Source organism: Acanthochromis polyacanthus, chromosome 2 (assembly GCF_021347895.1).
Source record: "Acanthochromis polyacanthus isolate Apoly-LR-REF ecotype Palm Island chromosome 2, KAUST_Apoly_ChrSc, whole genome shotgun sequence".
Taxonomy (NCBI): domain Eukaryota; kingdom Metazoa; phylum Chordata; class Actinopteri; family Pomacentridae; genus Acanthochromis; species Acanthochromis polyacanthus.
This window is the reverse complement of record NC_067114.1, coordinates 28,790,426-28,809,388: the sequence shown is the minus strand read 5'-3', so window position 1 is coordinate 28,809,388 and position 18,963 is coordinate 28,790,426. Positions and strand designations below refer to the sequence as shown.

Here is an 18,963-nt window from a genome sequence, read left to right as displayed (position 1 = left end):
TCATAGAAACACACTATACATATATGCACACAAACATACATATATACCATTTAAAAACATTTATTGCAAGTACAAAGCAGTGTGAGACAAGCAGTCCTGAGGGTTTTTCATTTTTTCCCACTTGGATGCAGTTCTGACACATGACCAGCAGATGTCACTCTTCTGGTTGTGTCAAATGCTTCGAAGCAATGTGTCATTCTTGAAGCAGATGTGTCAAAGTGGTTCATTGCTTCATGAAGCTTCAATTTCACCATCACAAGCTGTCAGCATGCCAATTCCACGCTCCCTCAAATCTTGCCACATCTGTGGCATTGTGCTGTGATAAAACTGCACCTTTCAGAGTGTCCTTTCATTGTGGGCAGTCTAAGGCACACCTGTGCACTAATCATGGTGTCTAATCAGCATCTTGATATGGCACACCTGTGAGGTGGGATGGATTATCTCAGCAAAGGAGAAGTGCTCACTATCACAGATTTGTGAACAATATTTGAGAGAAATGGTGATATTGTGTATGTGGAAAAAGTTTTAGATCTTTGAGTTCATCTCATGAAAAATGGGAGCAAAAACAAAAGTGTTACGTTTGTATTTTTGTTGAGTGTAGAAGACAAATCAAAAGAATACACAACATAAAACTTGATTTGAATCACTCGAGTAAATAAGGATGACATGAGAAACTTGGTATGTTTGATGATAGCCAGTTTTTTAGCTTGTGGGTCAGTGATCGCAGGTGTATTCACTTCTGTTTCTAGTTTGGGGCCTTTATTTTCAATACAGTGTCTCTACTTGCCAACTTATATACTTGGAATACAATTATTAAGATCTGATTTGGAATCATTTGACAAAGAAGGGATTTTGTACAGAGTTGTTCTACGAGAGTCTTTACACCATTTCAGAATTCAAGAAGCACAAATTCCTGTAAATCATGTTCACGTCAACGTCTAAGTTACTTCTCATTCCTTCAAAAGGATTTTCAGTTTCATGTATTACCAAATAAGAAGTAGACACCAAAAGTACATCGTATTTGCTTTAAAAATATAAGGAAGTGATACTTCATGTAAAAAAGCTGATAGGAGAACCACATTGTTTCTCTTCTTCTGTGTCATTTCAGCTGGCTGGTTATAGCAGCACAGATCCAAGTCCTTAACCTTGAGAAGGAGCTTCTGTTTTGTTTACTGCTGCATTAACAGAAGAATCTAATAGTTTGCTTCAGGGTTGTGCTGGTTTGTCTTCTTCTGAGCAGACGAGTTTCCTCTTCAGTCCGGATTTCGGAGCCTTGACATCGATGGGATTTGTGTTTGACGTGAAAACTGAGGTAAGATGATGGGCAGAATGATGAATCGTGTTTGCACAGTGGAAGTATTTCCATATCCTTTTTACCTTTGTTCGTATGAGGCTGAGCTTGAAATCACTGAGCATTTTGTTGAAAACTACCGTCACTTAACAAGCCTGGCAGATGCCACAACATATCATACCATGAGACGTATTCGTTTTCTGTTTTAGTCCCACAATCCAAAAACATGCTGAGGTTAACTGGTGATTCTAAATTGTCCGTAGGTGTGAATATGAGTGTACTTGTTTGTCTCTATATGTAGCCCTGTAATGGACTGTTACCTGTCCATGTCAGCTGGGATAGACTCCAGCGTCCATGCGGCCCTAATGAGGATGAAGCGGTGTATAGATAACGGATAAATGGCTGCTTTAGTGGTTGCTATTTTTTGTCTTGATATTTGGGTGAAGCTGAGTGTGTCGTGTGTCACAACTCTGGTATCTACATCCTCAAAGTAACGCTAAATACAAAAAAAAAAAAGAAGAAGAAGACATCATGCTGCACATCAAGGGGCTTTTGTCCATTTTGTCCTTGCTCATTCAGCTTTAGTTTGCACTGTGAGAGTTCCATCTAAATCTTTTTGGATTATTTTTAATCTACTGCAGTAGTTTTTATGTGCATATACACTACCAGTCAACAGTTTGAACACACCTTCTCCTTCAGTGGTTTTTGTTTCATTTTTTTCTACAATGTAAATCAATACTGAAGACATCAAAAGTATAAAAGATTTCAAATGGAATTATGTTGAAAACAAAAACGTGTTGATCTTCAGTATTACAAGAATACAACAAAACAAAAAGAATTGAAGGTGTATCCAAAGTTTTGACAGGTAGTGTATTTTTTAAAAATTGTGTGTTCTTACCTGCCTCGTGTCGTCTCATTGTAACTTATGTGTGTTTTGTGATACGTAAACTGCTGCTGCCATGCTGCAATTTTAATTAGGCTATCAATAAAGTACTCTGTGGGCCTCACTATTTAAATTGCAGGCACATTATTAGAACGGAGCACACATCTGAAAAAGGCTCTACTTGTGTGTGAATTAGTGGTACTGTCACTTTTTTGTAAAAAGCACTGAAAACTCATTTAATGTTGAGTCTGTATCAGTGATATAGATATATTATTTCAGCCAGTAAGCTTCAGTGTACCGCCGGCGGTACACCTACTAATTTGCATAGGAATTTCAAGAATGTCCGACGGCTGCAAACACGATTATACAAACACTATACGCTGATGGAAAGCTTAGATTCTCATGAATCCGCCGGTATAAACCACTTTCAGATGCGATTACCACAGCGGGTGAGAAAAACACATTTGTCCGACAAAAACAAATATTCATCCATCCGTTCTCTATACACGGCTTCAACGCACACAGCGCGACTCACATTTCCGGGTTTATTATTACACACACAAAAAAAGATTCCATAAAAAACGGCCATAATCCAACCTTTTACATCCAGACAACACAAGCCAGTAAACTATTTTGTCCAAAACATGTCCTGAAGTCGGTATAAAATCCCCGAATCGGTCATTTTCAAGGAAATGCACCTCGTGATGCCCGTCCAATATTCCCCGTATTTTTCGTAATTTTTTTTATTTAAAAATAGAATATTAGCGATTTTTTGTACTGAAAACGGCTGGAATTAACTGAAGCTTAAAGGGTTAATAACACTGTAAAATGAAGATGCTAATGTTTCTGTTTAGATTGTGAACGCAGAGACTCTTGAGTAGAGCCTACTAAGGCTCTATTCAAAGGGAACAAAATCTGACCGGTAACCGAGTGGAGAGTGTCAAGTGGGGCCGAGTTATTTGAGATCCCAGGGGCAACCACTACCAAAATAAAAGCTTTAAGCAGACCAATGAAAAGCTAAAATGAGAAACTATATAAGTTAACCACATGATTATGCTTATTCTTGATGCAAGAATGATTTTCAAAGGCTGATATATATTCTGAAATGATGACTGCTATAGAATAGAATGATTTAAAATGAGTAATATGATCATGCTAAGATGTAATGATTAAAAGAAGTGATTATAAGTAAAAACTCTGTGTATGGGGAGAAGTAACCCATTCTAAATTGCACACTTACAAAAAAGGGGAACTATAATGCTGGGGAAATCTTGGCCTGTGAGGAGTGCGTGCACAGTTCCAAATATGGTTATAGGAAGCGCATGAAGAGCGTGTTGATCATCTTGTCAGTCAGTCTTGACAGTCTTGTTAGGAAGTTTCAGAACAAATAAGAGTATTTTCAGAATAAAAGCTGCTAAGTACAGTGGGTACGGAAAGTATTCAGACCTCATGAAATGTTTCACTCTGTGTCATTGCAGCCATTTGCCAAAATCAAAAAAGTTCACTTTATTTCTCATTAATGTACACTCAGCACCCCATCTTGACAGAAAAAAAACAGAAATGCAGAATTTTTTTTTTACAAATGTATTAAAAAAGAAAAACTGATATATCACATGGTCAGAAGTATTCAGACCCTGTGCTCAGTATTTAGTAGAAGCTCCTTTTCAGCTAGTACAGCCATGAGTCTTCTTGGGAATGACGCAACAAGTTTTTCACACCTGGATTTGGGGATCCTCTGCCATTCTTCCTTGCAGATCCTCTCCAGTTCTGTCAGGTTGGATGGTGAACGTTGGTGGACAGACATTCTGAGGTCTCTCCAGAGATGCTCAATTGGGTTTAGGTCAGGGCTCTGGCTGGGCCAGTCAAGAACGGTCACAGAGTTGTTCTGAAGCCACTCCTTTGTTATTTTAGCTGAGTGCTTAGGGTCATTGTCCTGTTGAAAGGTGAACCTTCAGCCCAGTCTGAGGTCCTGATCACTCTGGAAGAGGTTTTCCTCCAGGATATCTCTGTACTTGGCCGCATTCATCCTTCCTTCAATTGCAACCAGTCGTCCTGTCCCTGCAGCTGAAAAACACCCCCCCCACAGCATGATGCTCCACCACCATGTTTCACTGTAGGGATTGTATTGGGCAGGTGATGAGCAGTGCCTGCTTTTCTCCACACATACCGCTTAGAATTAACACCAAAAAGTTCAATCTTGGTCTCATCAGACCAGAGAATCTTATTTCTCATAGTCTGGGAGTCCTTCATGTGTTTTTTCAAACTCTATGCTTTCTGTGTCTTGCACTGAGGAGAGGCTTCCGTCGGGCCACTCTGCCATAAAGCCCCGACTGGTGGAGGGCTGCAGTGATAGTTGACTTTGTGGAACTTTCTCCTATCTCCTGACTGCATCTCTGGAGCTCAGCCACAGTGATCTTTGGGTTCTTCTTTACCTCTCTCACCAAGGCTCTTCTCCCACCATTGCTCAGTTTGGCTGGACGGCCAGGTCTAGGAAGAGTTGTGGTCGTCCCAAACTTCTTCCATTTGAGGATTATGGAGGCCACTGTGCTCTGAGGAACCTGAGTGCTGCAGAAATTCTTTTGTAACCTTGTCCAGATCTGTGCCTTGCCACAGTTCTGTCTCTGAGCTCCTTGGGCAGTTCCTTCCACCTCATGATTCTCATTTGCTCTGACATGCACTGTGAGCTGTAAGGTCTTATATAGACAGGTGTGTGCCTTTCCTAATCAAGTCCAATCAGTTTAATTAAACACAACTGGATAAACACAACTGGACTCCAATAAAGAAGCAGAACCATCTCGAGGAGGATCAGAACAAATGTACCGTATGTGAGTTAAATATGAATGTTGCTGCAAAGGGTCTGAATACTTCTAACCATGTGATATTTCAGTTTTTCTTTTTTAATAAATTTGCAAAAGTTTCTACATTTCTGTTTTTTTCTGTCAAGATGGGGTGCTGAGTGTACATTATTGAGAAATAAAATGAACTTTTTTTGATTTTGGCAAATGGCTGCAATGACACAGAGTGAAAAATGTCAAGGGGTCTGAATACTTTCCGTACCCACTGTACTTAGTCTGTCCGACGTCCCTCTCACACTGTGGTGGTTTACACATTAATCTCTGTGTAACACTTGCGAGGTGTTGTCCATCCATGCATCCATTCTCTGTACACTGCTTTATCCTCACTAGGGTCATGGGGGGTGCTGGAGCCTATCTCAGCTGACTCGGGTGAAGGCAGGGGACACCCTGGACAGGTCACCAGTCTGTCACAGGGCTACATATACAGACACACAATCACACTCACATTCACACCTACGGACAGTTTAGAGTAACCAATTAACCTCAGCATATTTTTGGACTGTGGGAGGGAGTACCCGGAGAAAACCCACGCATGCACAGGGAGAACATGCAAACTCCATGCAGAAAGATCCCAGACCCAGGCCGGGATTTGAACCGGGGATCGTCTTGCTGCAAGGCGAAAGCGCTAACCAGTACACCACTGTGCAGCCCGTGCAAACAAACATATGATCAATAAAAACTAAAAAATGCATTTATATAATATACTGTTTTGTTACATGATTAAGTGTGGGCTAATCTGCCCCTTTTTGCATTTGCAAATTTACATGTTGTTTAATACTATATTACATATTTGGTGCACTGACCATTTTTTAAAATTTGATCTTTTAGATTTAATTTTGCTTTAGCAAGAAGAAACCATGGCTACACCCAACGACCTGCTGGGAATATTGGAGAATCTGGATGATGCAGAATTTAAAAAGTTCAAATGGTTCCTGCAGCAGGCTGAGGTCTTGGACGGCTTCCCAGCAATCCCAAAGAGCCAGCTGCAGAAGGCTGACAGGACGGACACGGTGGATGAGATCACAGACGCCCACCACAAAAACGCTGTGGAAGTGACTGTTAAAGTTTTGAGGCTGATCCAGAAGAACGACTTGGTGCAGCGCTTATTAATCTTGAACTCAACATCAAAAGGTGAGCAGGTGGAAAGCTCAGTGTGAGTTTCTTGTATACTTAAGTGCAGTCTGACTTCTTCTTTTGTCTCCCCGTGCTGCCCATTAAAAAGAATGCAGATTTAAAGCACTTTGACAAGCTATGTCCATCTATTCAGCCCAAAGAATTTGTAAAGCCAAGTTCAAACACTGGAGGGAGGCAAAGTGAATGAATTTTGAAGCCAGATTTGCTGAACAATTGCAAACATGACTCCAGTGAAAGGGGAACTTCGTTTTTTTTTTAACCTGAGGTCTGTTTTCATATGTCATTTCATACATGTGAGTGATGGAGAAATGAATTTTCTACATAGCTCCAGTATTTAGCCAGGCAGGCAGCTTAGCAGCTCAGCTAGCGAAAATTGCCCCATACTTTTCGCTAGCTGAGCTGCTAAGCTGCCTGCCTGGCTAAATACTGGAGCTATGTTGAAAATTCATTTCTCCATCACTCACATGTATGAAATTACATATGGAAACAGACCCCAGGTTGAAAAAAAAACAAGTTCCTCTTTAAATACTACCATTGCCCTGTTACTCATGGATGTGTAAATAAGCAGTTCACCATATTAGTTTAAAAGGAAATATACTTTATGTCAGTGTTGTGTTCACAGTTCTATTAGACCCATGAAGCCAAAAACTCTCTTAATGTACGTTTAGGGGCTTAAAGCTGCTGTCCGGAGTTTGAATCGCAGCGTCTCCCAAAACACTGTTGGTCCCTCCCTCTGATTTCGCCCCTTTATTTGTGCACGTGTGCAGTACATGAGAGAAGTGGCCGGAGTGCTGCAGCATCTTGCCTGTTTTGCTGTTTTCCCCTCTTCTGCATTTAGTACATTTAGTAAATAATAAAGGAATTACGTTAGAATGCTGTATTGAGTCTAACTTGTCCTAATACCAAAATAACATGAATCTGCTAGGACGAACGAGTAAAGTTTCAATATGTGATTACACTCGTGTATCCCTCTCGATGACGTTGTTTATCAAACTTAGTGCATTTACGTGTGTATATGTGTTACATTGTTTATTTATTTCTATCTAGAGTTCAGAATTGCATGACTCCTCTGATGAAGAGTATGTCCCAGACGCCCCAACATCTTCCTCCAGAGGTCGGGCATCTAAACGAAGCCGTCAGGCGGGCTATGGAGGCCGTGGTCGGGGAGCGAGGCGAGCACCCCGACCACAGCATCTAAACGAAGCTGTCAGGCGGGCTATGGAGGCCGTGGTCGGGGAGCGACGCGAGCACCCCGAGCCAAAAAACGTCCTGCAGTCTCTTGGCCTGACAAGCCGTGGGATTGGTAACTTTTCTGGAAGTTGCTGATCCCTGATGCTCTCTCCTCCACAAGCAAAACAAATGTGCGCGCAGTTGCGTAGTGCGTAGCTCGCCCACCTCTGCATGGGCTTGCTTGCTGTGCGCGTAACCGTTGATTGACAGCATTACAAAGCTGAAGCTCGAACTTGATTGGTCGGCAGCAACCGGCGCTTTTTGGAATAACATGCGGGTCTATGAGAGGAAGGCGGAGCTCAGGAATAAATTTTCATATCGCGTTATACTAACTTTATATTATAGTATCGAACTAGACTAACACATTTAAGCTTTGTTAAAAAATGATACATAAATTGAAAACAAACGGAAACTCCGGACAGCAGCTTTAAGCTGGTAGCATGAAAATAGCTGAAGTGCTACTCCATCCAACAACATGCTGAACTTGCAACATAGATGCTCACTCTGTTCATTTATCTGGAGATATGCGCATCATTTCACTCACATCAGCATATTCTTGTTAATGTTATGTGCTTTTTATACTTTCAGAAACTCTCACTGCCTGCCAAAAAACACTCAAATCCAATGTGCAGAAGAGATTTCAGCATTTGTTTGAAAAAGCCTCTAAATCTGGAAATCAGATGCTGATAAATGACATCTACAATGAGCTGTATATCACAGAGACAAGAAAAAATGAAACAGGATCCAGCAAAACTGAGCAAACTATCAACATGGAAGACTTCTTCAAAACCACACCTAGTCAACATGCACCAATGAGAACACTGATGACCAAAGCGGGGTCTGGTGTTGGGAAAACTGTCTTGACACAAAAGTTTGCTTTGGATTGGGCTGAAGACAAAATGTTTAAAGACATACAATTTGTGTTTCCGCTCACTTTCCGAGAGTTGAACTTGCTGAAGGACAGAGAATGCAGCTGGATACAACTTCTTCATCACTTCTTTGCTGATATCAAAGAAGCAGGAAACTGCGGCTTTGATAAGCTCCACACTGTGTTTATCCTCGATGGTCTGGACGAGTGTCGGCTTCCTCTGGACTTGCACAACAACGAGATCTTGACTGATGTTACTGAATCAGCCTCAGTAGACGCTTTGCTCACAAACCTCATCACAGGGAAAGTGTTCCCTACTGCTCGTGTCTGGATCACCACAACACCCGAGGCAGCCGGTCAAATCCCTCCAGGGTACGTTCACATGGTGACAGAGGTGAGAGGGTTCACTGATGCAAAGAAGGATGAGTACCTCAGGAAGAGATTCAGAAATAAGGAGTTGGCCAACAGAATCATCTCCCACATCAAAGCATCAAGAAGTCTCCACATCATGTGCCGCATCCCAGTCTTCTGTTGGATCACTGCGACAGTTCTGGAGGACAAGTTGAAAACCAGCGAGACAGGAGAGCTGCCCAAGTCCTTGACTGAGATGTACGCACACTTCCTGTTGGTTCAGTGCAAAGTGGGAAATGAAGGAGCTGAAACACATCCACGTTGGATCACAGAGACCAGTAAGATGATTCTGTCACTGGGAAAACTGGCTTTTGAGCAGTTGAAGAAAGAAAACCTGATGTTCTGTGAAACAGATCTTGCAGAATGTGGCATACATCCCAGAGTTGCCTCATTCTACCCAGGCGTGTTCTCAAATATCTTGAAAGAAGAGCTTGGCCCAAACCAAGGCAAACTTTTCAGTTTCGTCCATTTGAGCTTTCAGGAATTTCTGTCTGCTCTTCATGTCATCGTGTCATTCATCAACTCTGGTGTTAACCTCTTGTCTGAAGAAGACTCAACCTCCCAACAGTCTGCAGTGAACCCAGACCAACCTGCAGGAAAACACCTCTTCCAGAGGGCAGTAGACGAGGCTTTACAGAGCCCTAATGGACACCTGGACTTGTTTCTGCGATTCCTTGTTGGCCTCTCACTGCAGACCAATCAAGTGCTTCTTCAAGACCTGATAAACCAATCAGGAAGTAGCTTTCAGCCCAATCAGGAGACAGTCCAGTACATCAAACAGAAGATCCAGGAGAAGCCATCTCCAGACAGATGCATCATCCTCTTCCACTGTTTGATGGAGCTGAAAGATCATTCTCTAGTGGAGGAGATCCAACAGTACCTGAGTTCAGATAGTCTGTCCTCAAACAAACTGTCTGCTGCTCAGTGGTCAGCTCTTGTCTCCATCTTACTGTCTTCAGAGCTGGATGTGTTTGACCTGAAGAAATTCTGTCCTTCAGAAAAAGGTCTTCTACAGTTGCTGCCACTGGTTCAAGCCTCCAGTGTATCTCTGTGGGTACAACCTACTGTGCATGTTAAATACCTTAAATGTTAGATTTTTAAGATCTTGTTCATTCTTCTTTTGCTACATTTTCAGGCTGAGGGGCTGTAAGCTATCTAAGAGAAGCTGTAAAGCTCTGGCCTCAGTTCTCAGCTCTCAGTCCTGTAAACTGAGAGAACTGGACCTGAGCTACAACGATGTGAAGGATGCAGGCGTCCAGGAGCTCATCGGAGGCTTGAAGAATCCACTATGCAGACTGGAAACTCTCAGGTCTGCTGGCTTCATTTAAATATACTTTTGATTGCTTTGTGATTTCCATCTCCATTTCTGTGTAATCTTTTGGTCCACCTGTTTCGTCTGAACATAAAAGAAGTATTTGATTGATTCCCATGGAATATGATGCAGGTGTTCAAGATCCTGAAGGAAAGAAGCCAAAAGACACTGAAGAAACATCTGATTCATTTCCCTGAAGCAGCATTACTGACTTTTTAGTACAATGAAAAACATTGTATCCTAATGTCTTTTTTGGTCCCCTGATTATTCTTCTAGTGAAGCAAATTGAAATATGTCAGCAACTACTGGACAGAGGTTCTTGAAATTCAGTACAGAAGCTCATGTTTGGCAATAATCTCCTGATTTAAGTGCGTCTGGCTTTGACTATCATTTCAGTAAATTTGTGCCATCGTGTCTGATCTGTTGCACACTCAGCAGTTTCTTCTATAGAAGTTGGGAGTTTCCTGGTACATTTCAGCCACGTCTGTTATGTGACCATTGACTCCACTGGTCCATTGCAGAGACTCGTAGACATGTATCATGTGTCAAACTGAGTATTTTTTATTAAATAAAACAGGCATTACATGAATCTGTGCCTCTTGAGTTTGACCCATAAAACATGACAAGCTGTTTGTGTATCTAGCTACTAGGAATTTTGATGGTCGACTTGCCAGTTTTTTTCTCTCGGCTACCACTGTAAGGCCAGCTCTCAGTGGATGAAGGAAAAAGTAGGCGCACTCTAGTGTTTATTGATGGAGAGGTCCCACATATCGTTTTTTCTGCACACAGGTGACTGCTTAGTCCCACCAGACTCTGACTTTTTTTCAGCTGTTTTTGTGGAAGAAAAACAAAGTCTTTAGGATGTGAAATCACGGAATACAATGCAATATGCTGACAATCTCGTTGTCGCTGTGCCTGCATGTTTCATGCTGTTTATTAACATTTATAGACATGAACAGGACATAGTGAACAAAAGAGTAATGAAAAAGACCATTTGTAACTATGAAGAAATTTAGTTAAAATTGATGTTTAGCATGTTTTTTCCATCTTGATCATTTTATATTTCAGGCTGAGTAGCTGTAATCTGTCATCTGAAAGTGGTAAAGCTCTGTCCTCAGTTCTCAGCTGTCAGTCCTCCAGTCTTAAAGAGCTGGACCTTAGTAACAACTACCTGAAGGACTCAGGAATACAGCAGCTCTCTCTGGGATTGGAGAGTCCACGATGTAGACTTGAAATCCTCAGGTCAGCAGTCCTCATGACATCCACATCCTAAATCCTGACTTTGGTATCACCTGGTTTAATACATAGAAACCTAGAAAGCTGATGTTTATCTTCATCACTTCCTCTTTTTTAGACTGACTGACTGTGCACTGACGTGGAAAGGTTGTGACTCTGTGGCCTTTTTCCTGAGCTCCAGCGTTAGACAGCTGGACCTGAGTATGAACAACCTGCAGGACTCTGGAGTGCAGGTGTTCACCACCGGACTGGAGAATCCACGCTGTAAACTGGAGACACTCAGGTCAGCTGGTTCCCATATTTTGCATTTTTAGTTCAAAGATTTATTAACGTGTTTTTTTTCTCAGTTCTTTTGTTTGCTTATTCTACACTTCATTCTTCTCCAGGCTGACTTCTTGTAACCTGTCAGGACAGAGCTGTGATATTCTGGCCTCAGTTCTCGCCTCACAGACCTCCAGCTTGAGAGTGTTGGAGTTGAACAACAACAACCTGCAGGATTCTGGAGTGAAGCTTCTTTCTGTTGGACTGGAGAGTCCATGCTGTAAGCTGGAAGCTCTCAGGTCTGCAAAGGGACATATTTAATATTTTTAAAAACTGTTGTCTTCTTCAAGAACTGAATATAATGGTATAAATAGTAACACATGCAGGTTCTCTGTCACCATCACTCTGTTCTTCAGGCTGACTAACTGTCGGCTGTCAGAGGGAAGCTGTGAACCTCTGGCCTCAACTCTCAGCTCAGAGACTTCCAGTTTGAAAGAGTTGGACCTGAGCAACAACGACCTGCAGGATTCAGGAGTGAAGCTGATTTCTGCTGGACTCCAGAGTCCTCAGTGTATCCTGGAAACTCTCAGGTTGGAACAGACGTCACTGTTTAAGTTCTCCTCATGGATTCACATCCAGTTGCGATACGATACCTGCATCAGCATACACCACAGCTGTCCCATTCATTGTAATGGAGATTTTAATAAATATTGTAAATGAATAGCTACCAAAAGTCACAGCACATCATTACTGATTGAACTGCACGTTCTGATATATAATTAGTTTGGGTTTTCTGAAAGCTGCAGGATGAGTTTGGTGTTAAAAGTCGTGTCAGAAGAATCTGTAAGAATAATCCTGAGGAATAGTATTAAATGTGCTTCAGTGCTGATTTACTGGAACACCTAATCGACATTGAATGGCCTCTCTTTACAGACTGTCGGGCTGCCTGGTCACAGAGGAAGGCTGTTCCTCTCTGGCATCGGCTCTGAGCTTCAACCCGTCCCATCTGAGAGAGCTGGACCTGAGCTACAACCATCCAGGAGACTCCGGGGTGAAGCTGCTCTCAGCTGGACTGGAGGATCCACAGTGGAGACTGGAAACACTGAAGTAAGGCTTGGAGTGAGCTGAGAGCTTCCAGTCTTTACTGTAAAGGAGAGCAGTGCGGTAGAGTCGTTGTGTTGAGAAAAAAAAGCCACTTGAGATTGGAAACCACCAGACAACTCTGGACAACCAAGCTCACACTTTTTAAGGCTTGATGTCTACTTTATAGAAAAATCTTCAAAAGCCACGACAATAAGACCCAAGTTCTAATTTAAAAATTGAAAAAATACATTATCAGGATGAATATTTGTGATTTCTGCAATCAACCAGAATATTCCGATGACCCGAAGATGCAAAACACAGAAAACACAACAATCATTCAAAACTTTACCAAAACCAAAAACACAGACACAACAGAGCAGAAAACAGTGTCGCGTCGTGAAAAGGTTCTGAAACGATGCAGCATGTTGTTGTGGAATCCTCTATTTGTTGTTTGTTGTTGCATTTTTCCATGTGTTGCTGTGTTTTCTAAGTTGTTGTCTTTTGCTTTGTGTTTCTGACATTTGTGACATGTTTTTGGTTTAACTGGTGTGTTTGCTGACTGTGTTTGTTCAGGATGGAGCATTGCGGAGAGCAGAGGATAAAACGGGGTCTGTGGAAGTGTAAGTACATCACATTATACGTTACATATAAACACACAGTGTGATGTAGACGTGTCATATTTATGGTCTCTGTCGTATGCGTTTTTCAATGTACTTCCATAATTCAGTTTAGTATTTGTGAGTACATTGTCACATGTATCATCACTGTGCTGAATGTGCACTTCATGTCAAAACTAAAATGTAAAAATAGGCATAATGTCGTCGAAATTGTTCAAATTATTCTAAGTTATCAGACAGAATGTAAAGTTTAAGTATATTTTTCCAATATAAAACTGAGAAACTGTATAACTTGCAAATTCTTCAAAATACAAAATAGATTTTAAAAAGGTTTCTGTAAAGACACTCCTTTGCTCTGCCGCCTGCTAAATGAATCCATTTAAATGTCAATGCAAAAATGATCCGCGTCTTACTGTTGAACTGTCTTCATGGTGTGTAGCTGCTGTCGTGTTGTCTGTTTAGTGGCCGTTATCCAGAACATTCTGGTTTCTCACTGAGTATGTAAGAGGGAACCTAGAATTAGAGCCTCAAAGTTATTCAGAAGTTCAAGTTTGAGGATGTTTCTCTAGCACAAGAGACAAGAGCCTGCCATCATAACAATAATCCTAGAAAGAATCAACTGCTAATCTCAGATCTGTCTTGTAACCAGTAGCAACGCGGCTCAACCATGAAGTCATTAAAAACTGTGATAAATACTTTGACTTTTTAAACCTTAGACAGAGTTACACACGTGAGTACATTTAGCTAATGGTACTTTAGTGCTTCTACTGGAGTTTTTCCATCGTTCTATTTGTACAAGTCAAAGATCTTCCACCAGTGTGCATGGACTGGTTCCCCCTTTAAAGGCTTCTACATGCGGTGCGATTTTAACAATCTTATAAGTTCACAGCTTGCTGCTCTGTACGACATGAATCTAATAATCTTTGGGCACGACGTGAAGTTTGCTGTGCGCAGATTGTACGATGAAAACGCAGCTGAATCTCAGCCTACGATGTACGTGAGTTGATGTGAACGTGACAAAAGCGTGCGGTGTCCGTCCATGAAAAATAAACAACTGAAGCATATATGGAGCTCCTACAATCACAAAACATGAAGGGATTTAATTTGTTTTATTTAACAACAGAAACTCAGTGCTACGTATGTGTGTGTGTTTGCTAACCGCTAATGTTAGCTTACTAACCTGGGAGCTGCAGTTCCGCCTCTATATCCTTCCGTGCTTCATCTTTTTTCTGTGGTATGAGGACACATCAAAAAGACTTCTGCTGCCACAACTCTACTAGGCTGTCCTCTTTGCTTAAATCCCACATACTTGTGATGCATTTTGTCGCCGGAAATCATCTATTTGGGTTTAGCGCCAGTGTCATGCTGATCAGTACGTCATTTCATCCTGCATTTCTATTGGTTAGTTAGTTGTCGTAGATCCAGCAGCAGAACACTGTGAGAGCCCAAATTTCTGACACTGTCAGAATTTTATCACAGTTTGTCTTTGGTCACAACACCATGACAACGGTCCTTGAACCTGTCTCACAGTGAGATGTAGGACCACCGATCTAGAGCCAAAGATATTTCCACGATTCTCTCACGACTGTTATCTTTTGTCTGGGACAGCCGAAAATCAATAAAGCCTCTAAAGGTCACACTCATGCTCTGTCTGTTACACAGACCAACATTTGTTTTTGTGTCTCTGTGGTGATGAAAGTCCTTCAGAGTGCATTCTTAGTGCCATTTGTTTGTACAATATACAGTATGACCATGTAGTTACTATACTGTGTCATTCTGATCGTTATTGGTATTTCCTGTTGCCTTATTCTGTCTGATTCTCTCCATCAGATGCTTGTGAACTCACACTGGACCCAAACACAGCTCACAGGAATCTTCTTCTGTCTGAGGACAACAGAGAGGTGACATTAGTGGAAGAAGACCAGCCTTATCACTTTCATCCAGACAGATTTGACACCTTCAAGCAGCTGCTCTGCAGGAACGGACTGACCGGTCGCTGCTACTGGGAAGTCAAGATTAAAAATTGCTTTCATGTAGCGGTGGCTTACAGAGGAATCAGCAGGAGAGGAGAAGGTGATGACTGCAAGCTTGGAGGGAATGACAAGTCCTGGGGTCTGTACTCCTATCTAATGGGTCGGTCTGTTTGGCACAATAACACAGAAACAGCTAAAAGTGTGCATTTTGAAAAATCTGACAGAGTAGCAGTGTATCTGGACTGGCCGGCTGGCTTTGTGTCCTTCTACAAAGTCTCCTCTGACACTCAGATCCACATCCACACCTTTGACTGCAGGTTCACTGAGCCTCTCTACCCTGGCTTTGGCTTGGAGTATAGGGATGGTGGATTTACCACATCATATGGCAACTCCTCGGTGTCTTTGTGTCCGATTGATGAGACTCCAGTCAGTCAGACAATATAGCGCAGAATCATGAGTGTTACGAATTGCTGGTGAAAATGCTTTTGCTTCCTTGGGTTCAGACATCTCTCATCTATCATTTCATTTCAGGGTGAATGTTCTGGGGGGGGGAGCCAAAAATGTGTAACAGTCCAATTCAGGGATGTTTGATTAGCTTTAATGCTAATTTATTACTGTAGCAGAGCTGCTCTTGGAGTGAACATGTTGTCATCACAGCGTAAAAATGGATTTGAGTTCAACTAAAATGTTGGCTGTATTTGAAATTTGAAGCTTTACTCTGGCCAAACAATCAGTTCACTCAGAGTCAAACAGGCAACTAAGACTTCCTTCCTGACTCAACTAGGAAACCCCTCAAAAACAAGGTGTTTTCCTGCAAGAATGCACAGGAAGCCAGGCTTGGTTAGATGTCCATCAGCTGTTTTCTTGTAGAACCTTAGCAGTTAATGATCAATATGTTAACCGATGAGGTAGAAGAGGGACGGCAGGCGTGTCAGAAGAAAGATATTTTACAAAAGATACAAAGATAAATAGTTTCAGTAAGATGTTTAATTTAACCAACTTTAATTTGTTTGTGCAGCTAAATATTGTCAATCAATTCAAAATGATGCTTTGTTCAATTAAATTCTCTTTTTGTGTTTTTACAACTCAAGATTCCAGCAGGATTTTGTAGGTTTTACGTATTTTATGTATTCTTGGCATCGATTTATGATTGAAAAATCTTGTTATTACGAAAGCAAAGTTGTTGATTCAACTTAAAATATGAAGTTGAAGCGATTACCCTTTTTACATTACAATTACAGCTTTTACGTCTGATGGCCTCAGATATACAGTATCTACAAACAACTTCAATTTCTTAGCTTCCTGGAGTCAAGATTTGAAAGCAGCCAGGTTACAAATGATCTTAAGTTGAACACATTTGTTCAGAAATCTGTCTGACAACATGGTGGTTAGCTGAAAAGAGAAACTGAAAGCTCAGGTGTTTGCTGTCCAAGGTCTGAATTCAAACTATTGAAAGATAACATCTGTATGCAATAATTCATGTATCATTCAGACACACTGAACATGGCCCCGCACTCTGTAAAGTTGATGTCATTTAGTGAGCAGCGTTCTGAAAGGATTTTAAACAGCTTCCTGCTTTTATTCATTTATACTTTGTTTTTGTTGCTATGTATTTTTCAAAAATAATAAATATGTGGCTATAAGATCTTGATTTAAACAAAAAATGTGATTCCTGTTTCATTGTTTGGATTAATCCATGGTAATCCAACATTACACTGCAAAACATAACGGAATTTAGTCGAATGAGCTTAGCTTTTTTAGCTTACTTAATATAAACATTGATTTTATTTTTGCTATTTTCTACTTAATTGAACTTACTTCTACTTACTTAAATATCCACTTTTCTTTTGACCACTTTGCAACTTCAAAACATCAGTTAAAACAATGAGTTAAATGATTGAACAGCTTAGAGGTTGCAAGTTTTTTTTTAGTGTTTAATTTAGCTATAGTTGTTTCTTTTCATAATAATTAACATAGTCTCACCATGTCGGAGCTTAGTACGCTTTTATCCCCCGCCGGCCGTAGGCACGGAGGGGGGTATTGGCGTGGGCACGTCCGTACGTCTGTACGTCCGCATTTCGTTTCCGGAGCATATCTCAGAAACTACTTGAGGGATTTCATTCATATTGCACCCAGGCCATCTCTATATAGTATAGATGTGCCTTTTGGGATGCATGACCTTGACCTGATTTTCAAGGTCTTAGTGAGGCACTGCAAATATTTTTTGATTCTGTTTCTGGAGCATATGTCAGAAACTACCTTAAGTATTTCATGCATACTGCACCCACACCACCTGTGCATAACGTAGATCTGCCTTTTTGGGTGTATGACCTTGACCTGATTTGTAGTGAAGATGTATCATTTTGTAGGTGTATCGTCCAGTATATATTATTATTTCTTGCACTTAGAGGCACTATATATAAGGCGGGGGATGTTTAAAGCGGAGCGCGTTTATTTTGTTTCTATGACTCCTCTTGTCATGTTTTGATCCCTTCCTAAAACACCGAGGTGACAAGGAAGAGACACAAGAAGCTCATGAAGGCATAAAAAAGGCACACAGCTGGAAAATACAAACATGTCAGATGTTTGACTCATCTGAGTATATAAAGGAGGCCTTATTGTGGTAAAGGAACCCCAGTCTGGCTTTGATTTTAGCCTGTAGAATGTTGATGTGAGGAGTGAAAGAGAGTGAAGAGTCCAGCCAGAGACCAGGGCACCTGTAGGAGTTGAAGCAGGGGCGGCTGGTCAATAGAGGGCGCTAGGGCGCTGCCCCCTCTGTCTCACATCATGTAGAGTCACAGCCCTTCCTTTAATAAAACGTTTTTAAAATTACATTTACATGTATATCCTATGTTTTTAACAAGCAAAATGGATAATAGAGCCTGTAGAGAGTTACTAAAATGTATAATTTGTAATAAAAAGTCAGATTAGAAACGTCCGACGTTGTCTACAATTACTAATAGTGGAGATATATCCGGCCGGGGTGCACTCATCTTTCCCCATTGACTCTCGTTATAACTTTGACATGCGCAGTTCGTTCCTCTTCAATACAAGAGATAGGAGACAGCGGGGCGCTGAACTGTCGCTCATCTTCAGCAACACAGAGTTCAGGAGTTGCAATGGTGCTGTGGCTCTGTACCAGCTCTTCATGAGCAACAATCTTCAGGACACCTTTTCAGAGACTGTGTCTCTCCTGAAGATCCTCGTCACGACTCCAATGACGACAGCTGAATCTGAGAGGTGCTTCTCAACACTGAAAAGAATCAAGACCTTCCTCAGGAACACGATGTCGCAGGATCGTCTTAAAGCACAGGCCATGCTCTCTGTGGAAAAGAAACTTGTCAGGGAGACCCCAGATTTTAACCATAGAGTCATTGAGAAATTTGCGTGTCTTAAAGACAGAAGAGCAAAACTTGCGTACAAAAAATAACACAGATGTAGAGGTGCTGGCTTTAAACTCTAAAATGTGAGGATTTACTTTTTTGTCATTTAATAATGTAAATAGAAATGTTAGTTGACACAAGTGGCACTTTAGACTGAAAGCCTGTTGATTTTCATATGTTCTGAAATCTGAGGAATTACTGTTTTTCTTTATTTTCATTGTAAATGTTTAATGTTAGTTGACAGAAGCACTTTGGGCTCAAAGCCTAAGATAAGATAAGATAGGTTTTATTTGTCACATGCACAGTTATACATAGTATAATGCCTAATGGGTCCAGTATTTTTTTTTTTATTGCTTTGGTCTTAAATCTGCAGATTTGCTGTTTTCTCATTGTCATGTAAGGTTGTTCATGTAAAAGTTAGCTCAC

General features: G+C 41.2%; 1 protein-coding gene across 3 annotated transcripts; it reads left to right on the top strand.

Annotated features, from left to right (window-relative positions):
• The first annotated feature begins 1,106 nt into the window (after positions 1–1,106).
• Positions 1,107–15,680, top strand: LOC110957413 (NACHT, LRR and PYD domains-containing protein 12-like). 3 transcript variants are annotated; one of them, XM_051960642.1, is made up of 11 exons: positions 1,107–1,312; positions 5,858–6,160; positions 7,982–9,722; positions 9,808–9,981; positions 11,053–11,226; positions 11,339–11,503; positions 11,607–11,780; positions 11,898–12,071; positions 12,415–12,588; positions 13,138–13,184; positions 15,012–15,680. In XM_051960642.1, the coding sequence occupies exons 2-11, from the start codon at positions 5,887–5,889 to the stop codon at positions 15,596–15,598; spliced, it is 3,684 nt and encodes a 1,227-aa protein (XP_051816602.1). In that variant the 5' UTR covers positions 1,107–1,312; positions 5,858–5,886; the 3' UTR covers positions 15,599–15,680. The 3 variants fall into 3 exon arrangements, with proteins under 3 accessions (XP_051816602.1, XP_051816606.1, XP_051816610.1); XM_051960646.1 differs by lacking the exon at positions 13,138–13,184 and having other exon boundaries at positions 15,012–15,128; XM_051960650.1 differs by lacking the exons at positions 11,053–11,226; positions 11,339–11,503; positions 11,607–11,780; positions 11,898–12,071.
• The last annotated feature ends 3,283 nt before the right edge of the window (positions 15,681–18,963 follow it).

What these genes read in the sequence shown, in the direction of transcription:
- LOC110957413 (XM_051960642.1), top strand. Translation starts at nt 5,887, where the DNA reads ATGGCTACACCCAACGACCTGCTGGGAATATTGGAGAATCTGGATGAT. An exon ending in TGTAAACTGGAGACACTCAG is followed by an intron (nt 11,504 to 11,606) that starts GTCAGCTGGTTC and finishes ATTCTTCTCCAG; the next exon opens with GCTGACTTCTTGTAACCTGT. An exon ending in AAAACGGGGTCTGTGGAAGT is followed by an intron (nt 13,185 to 15,011) that starts GTAAGTACATCA and finishes TCTCTCCATCAG; the next exon opens with ATGCTTGTGAACTCACACTG.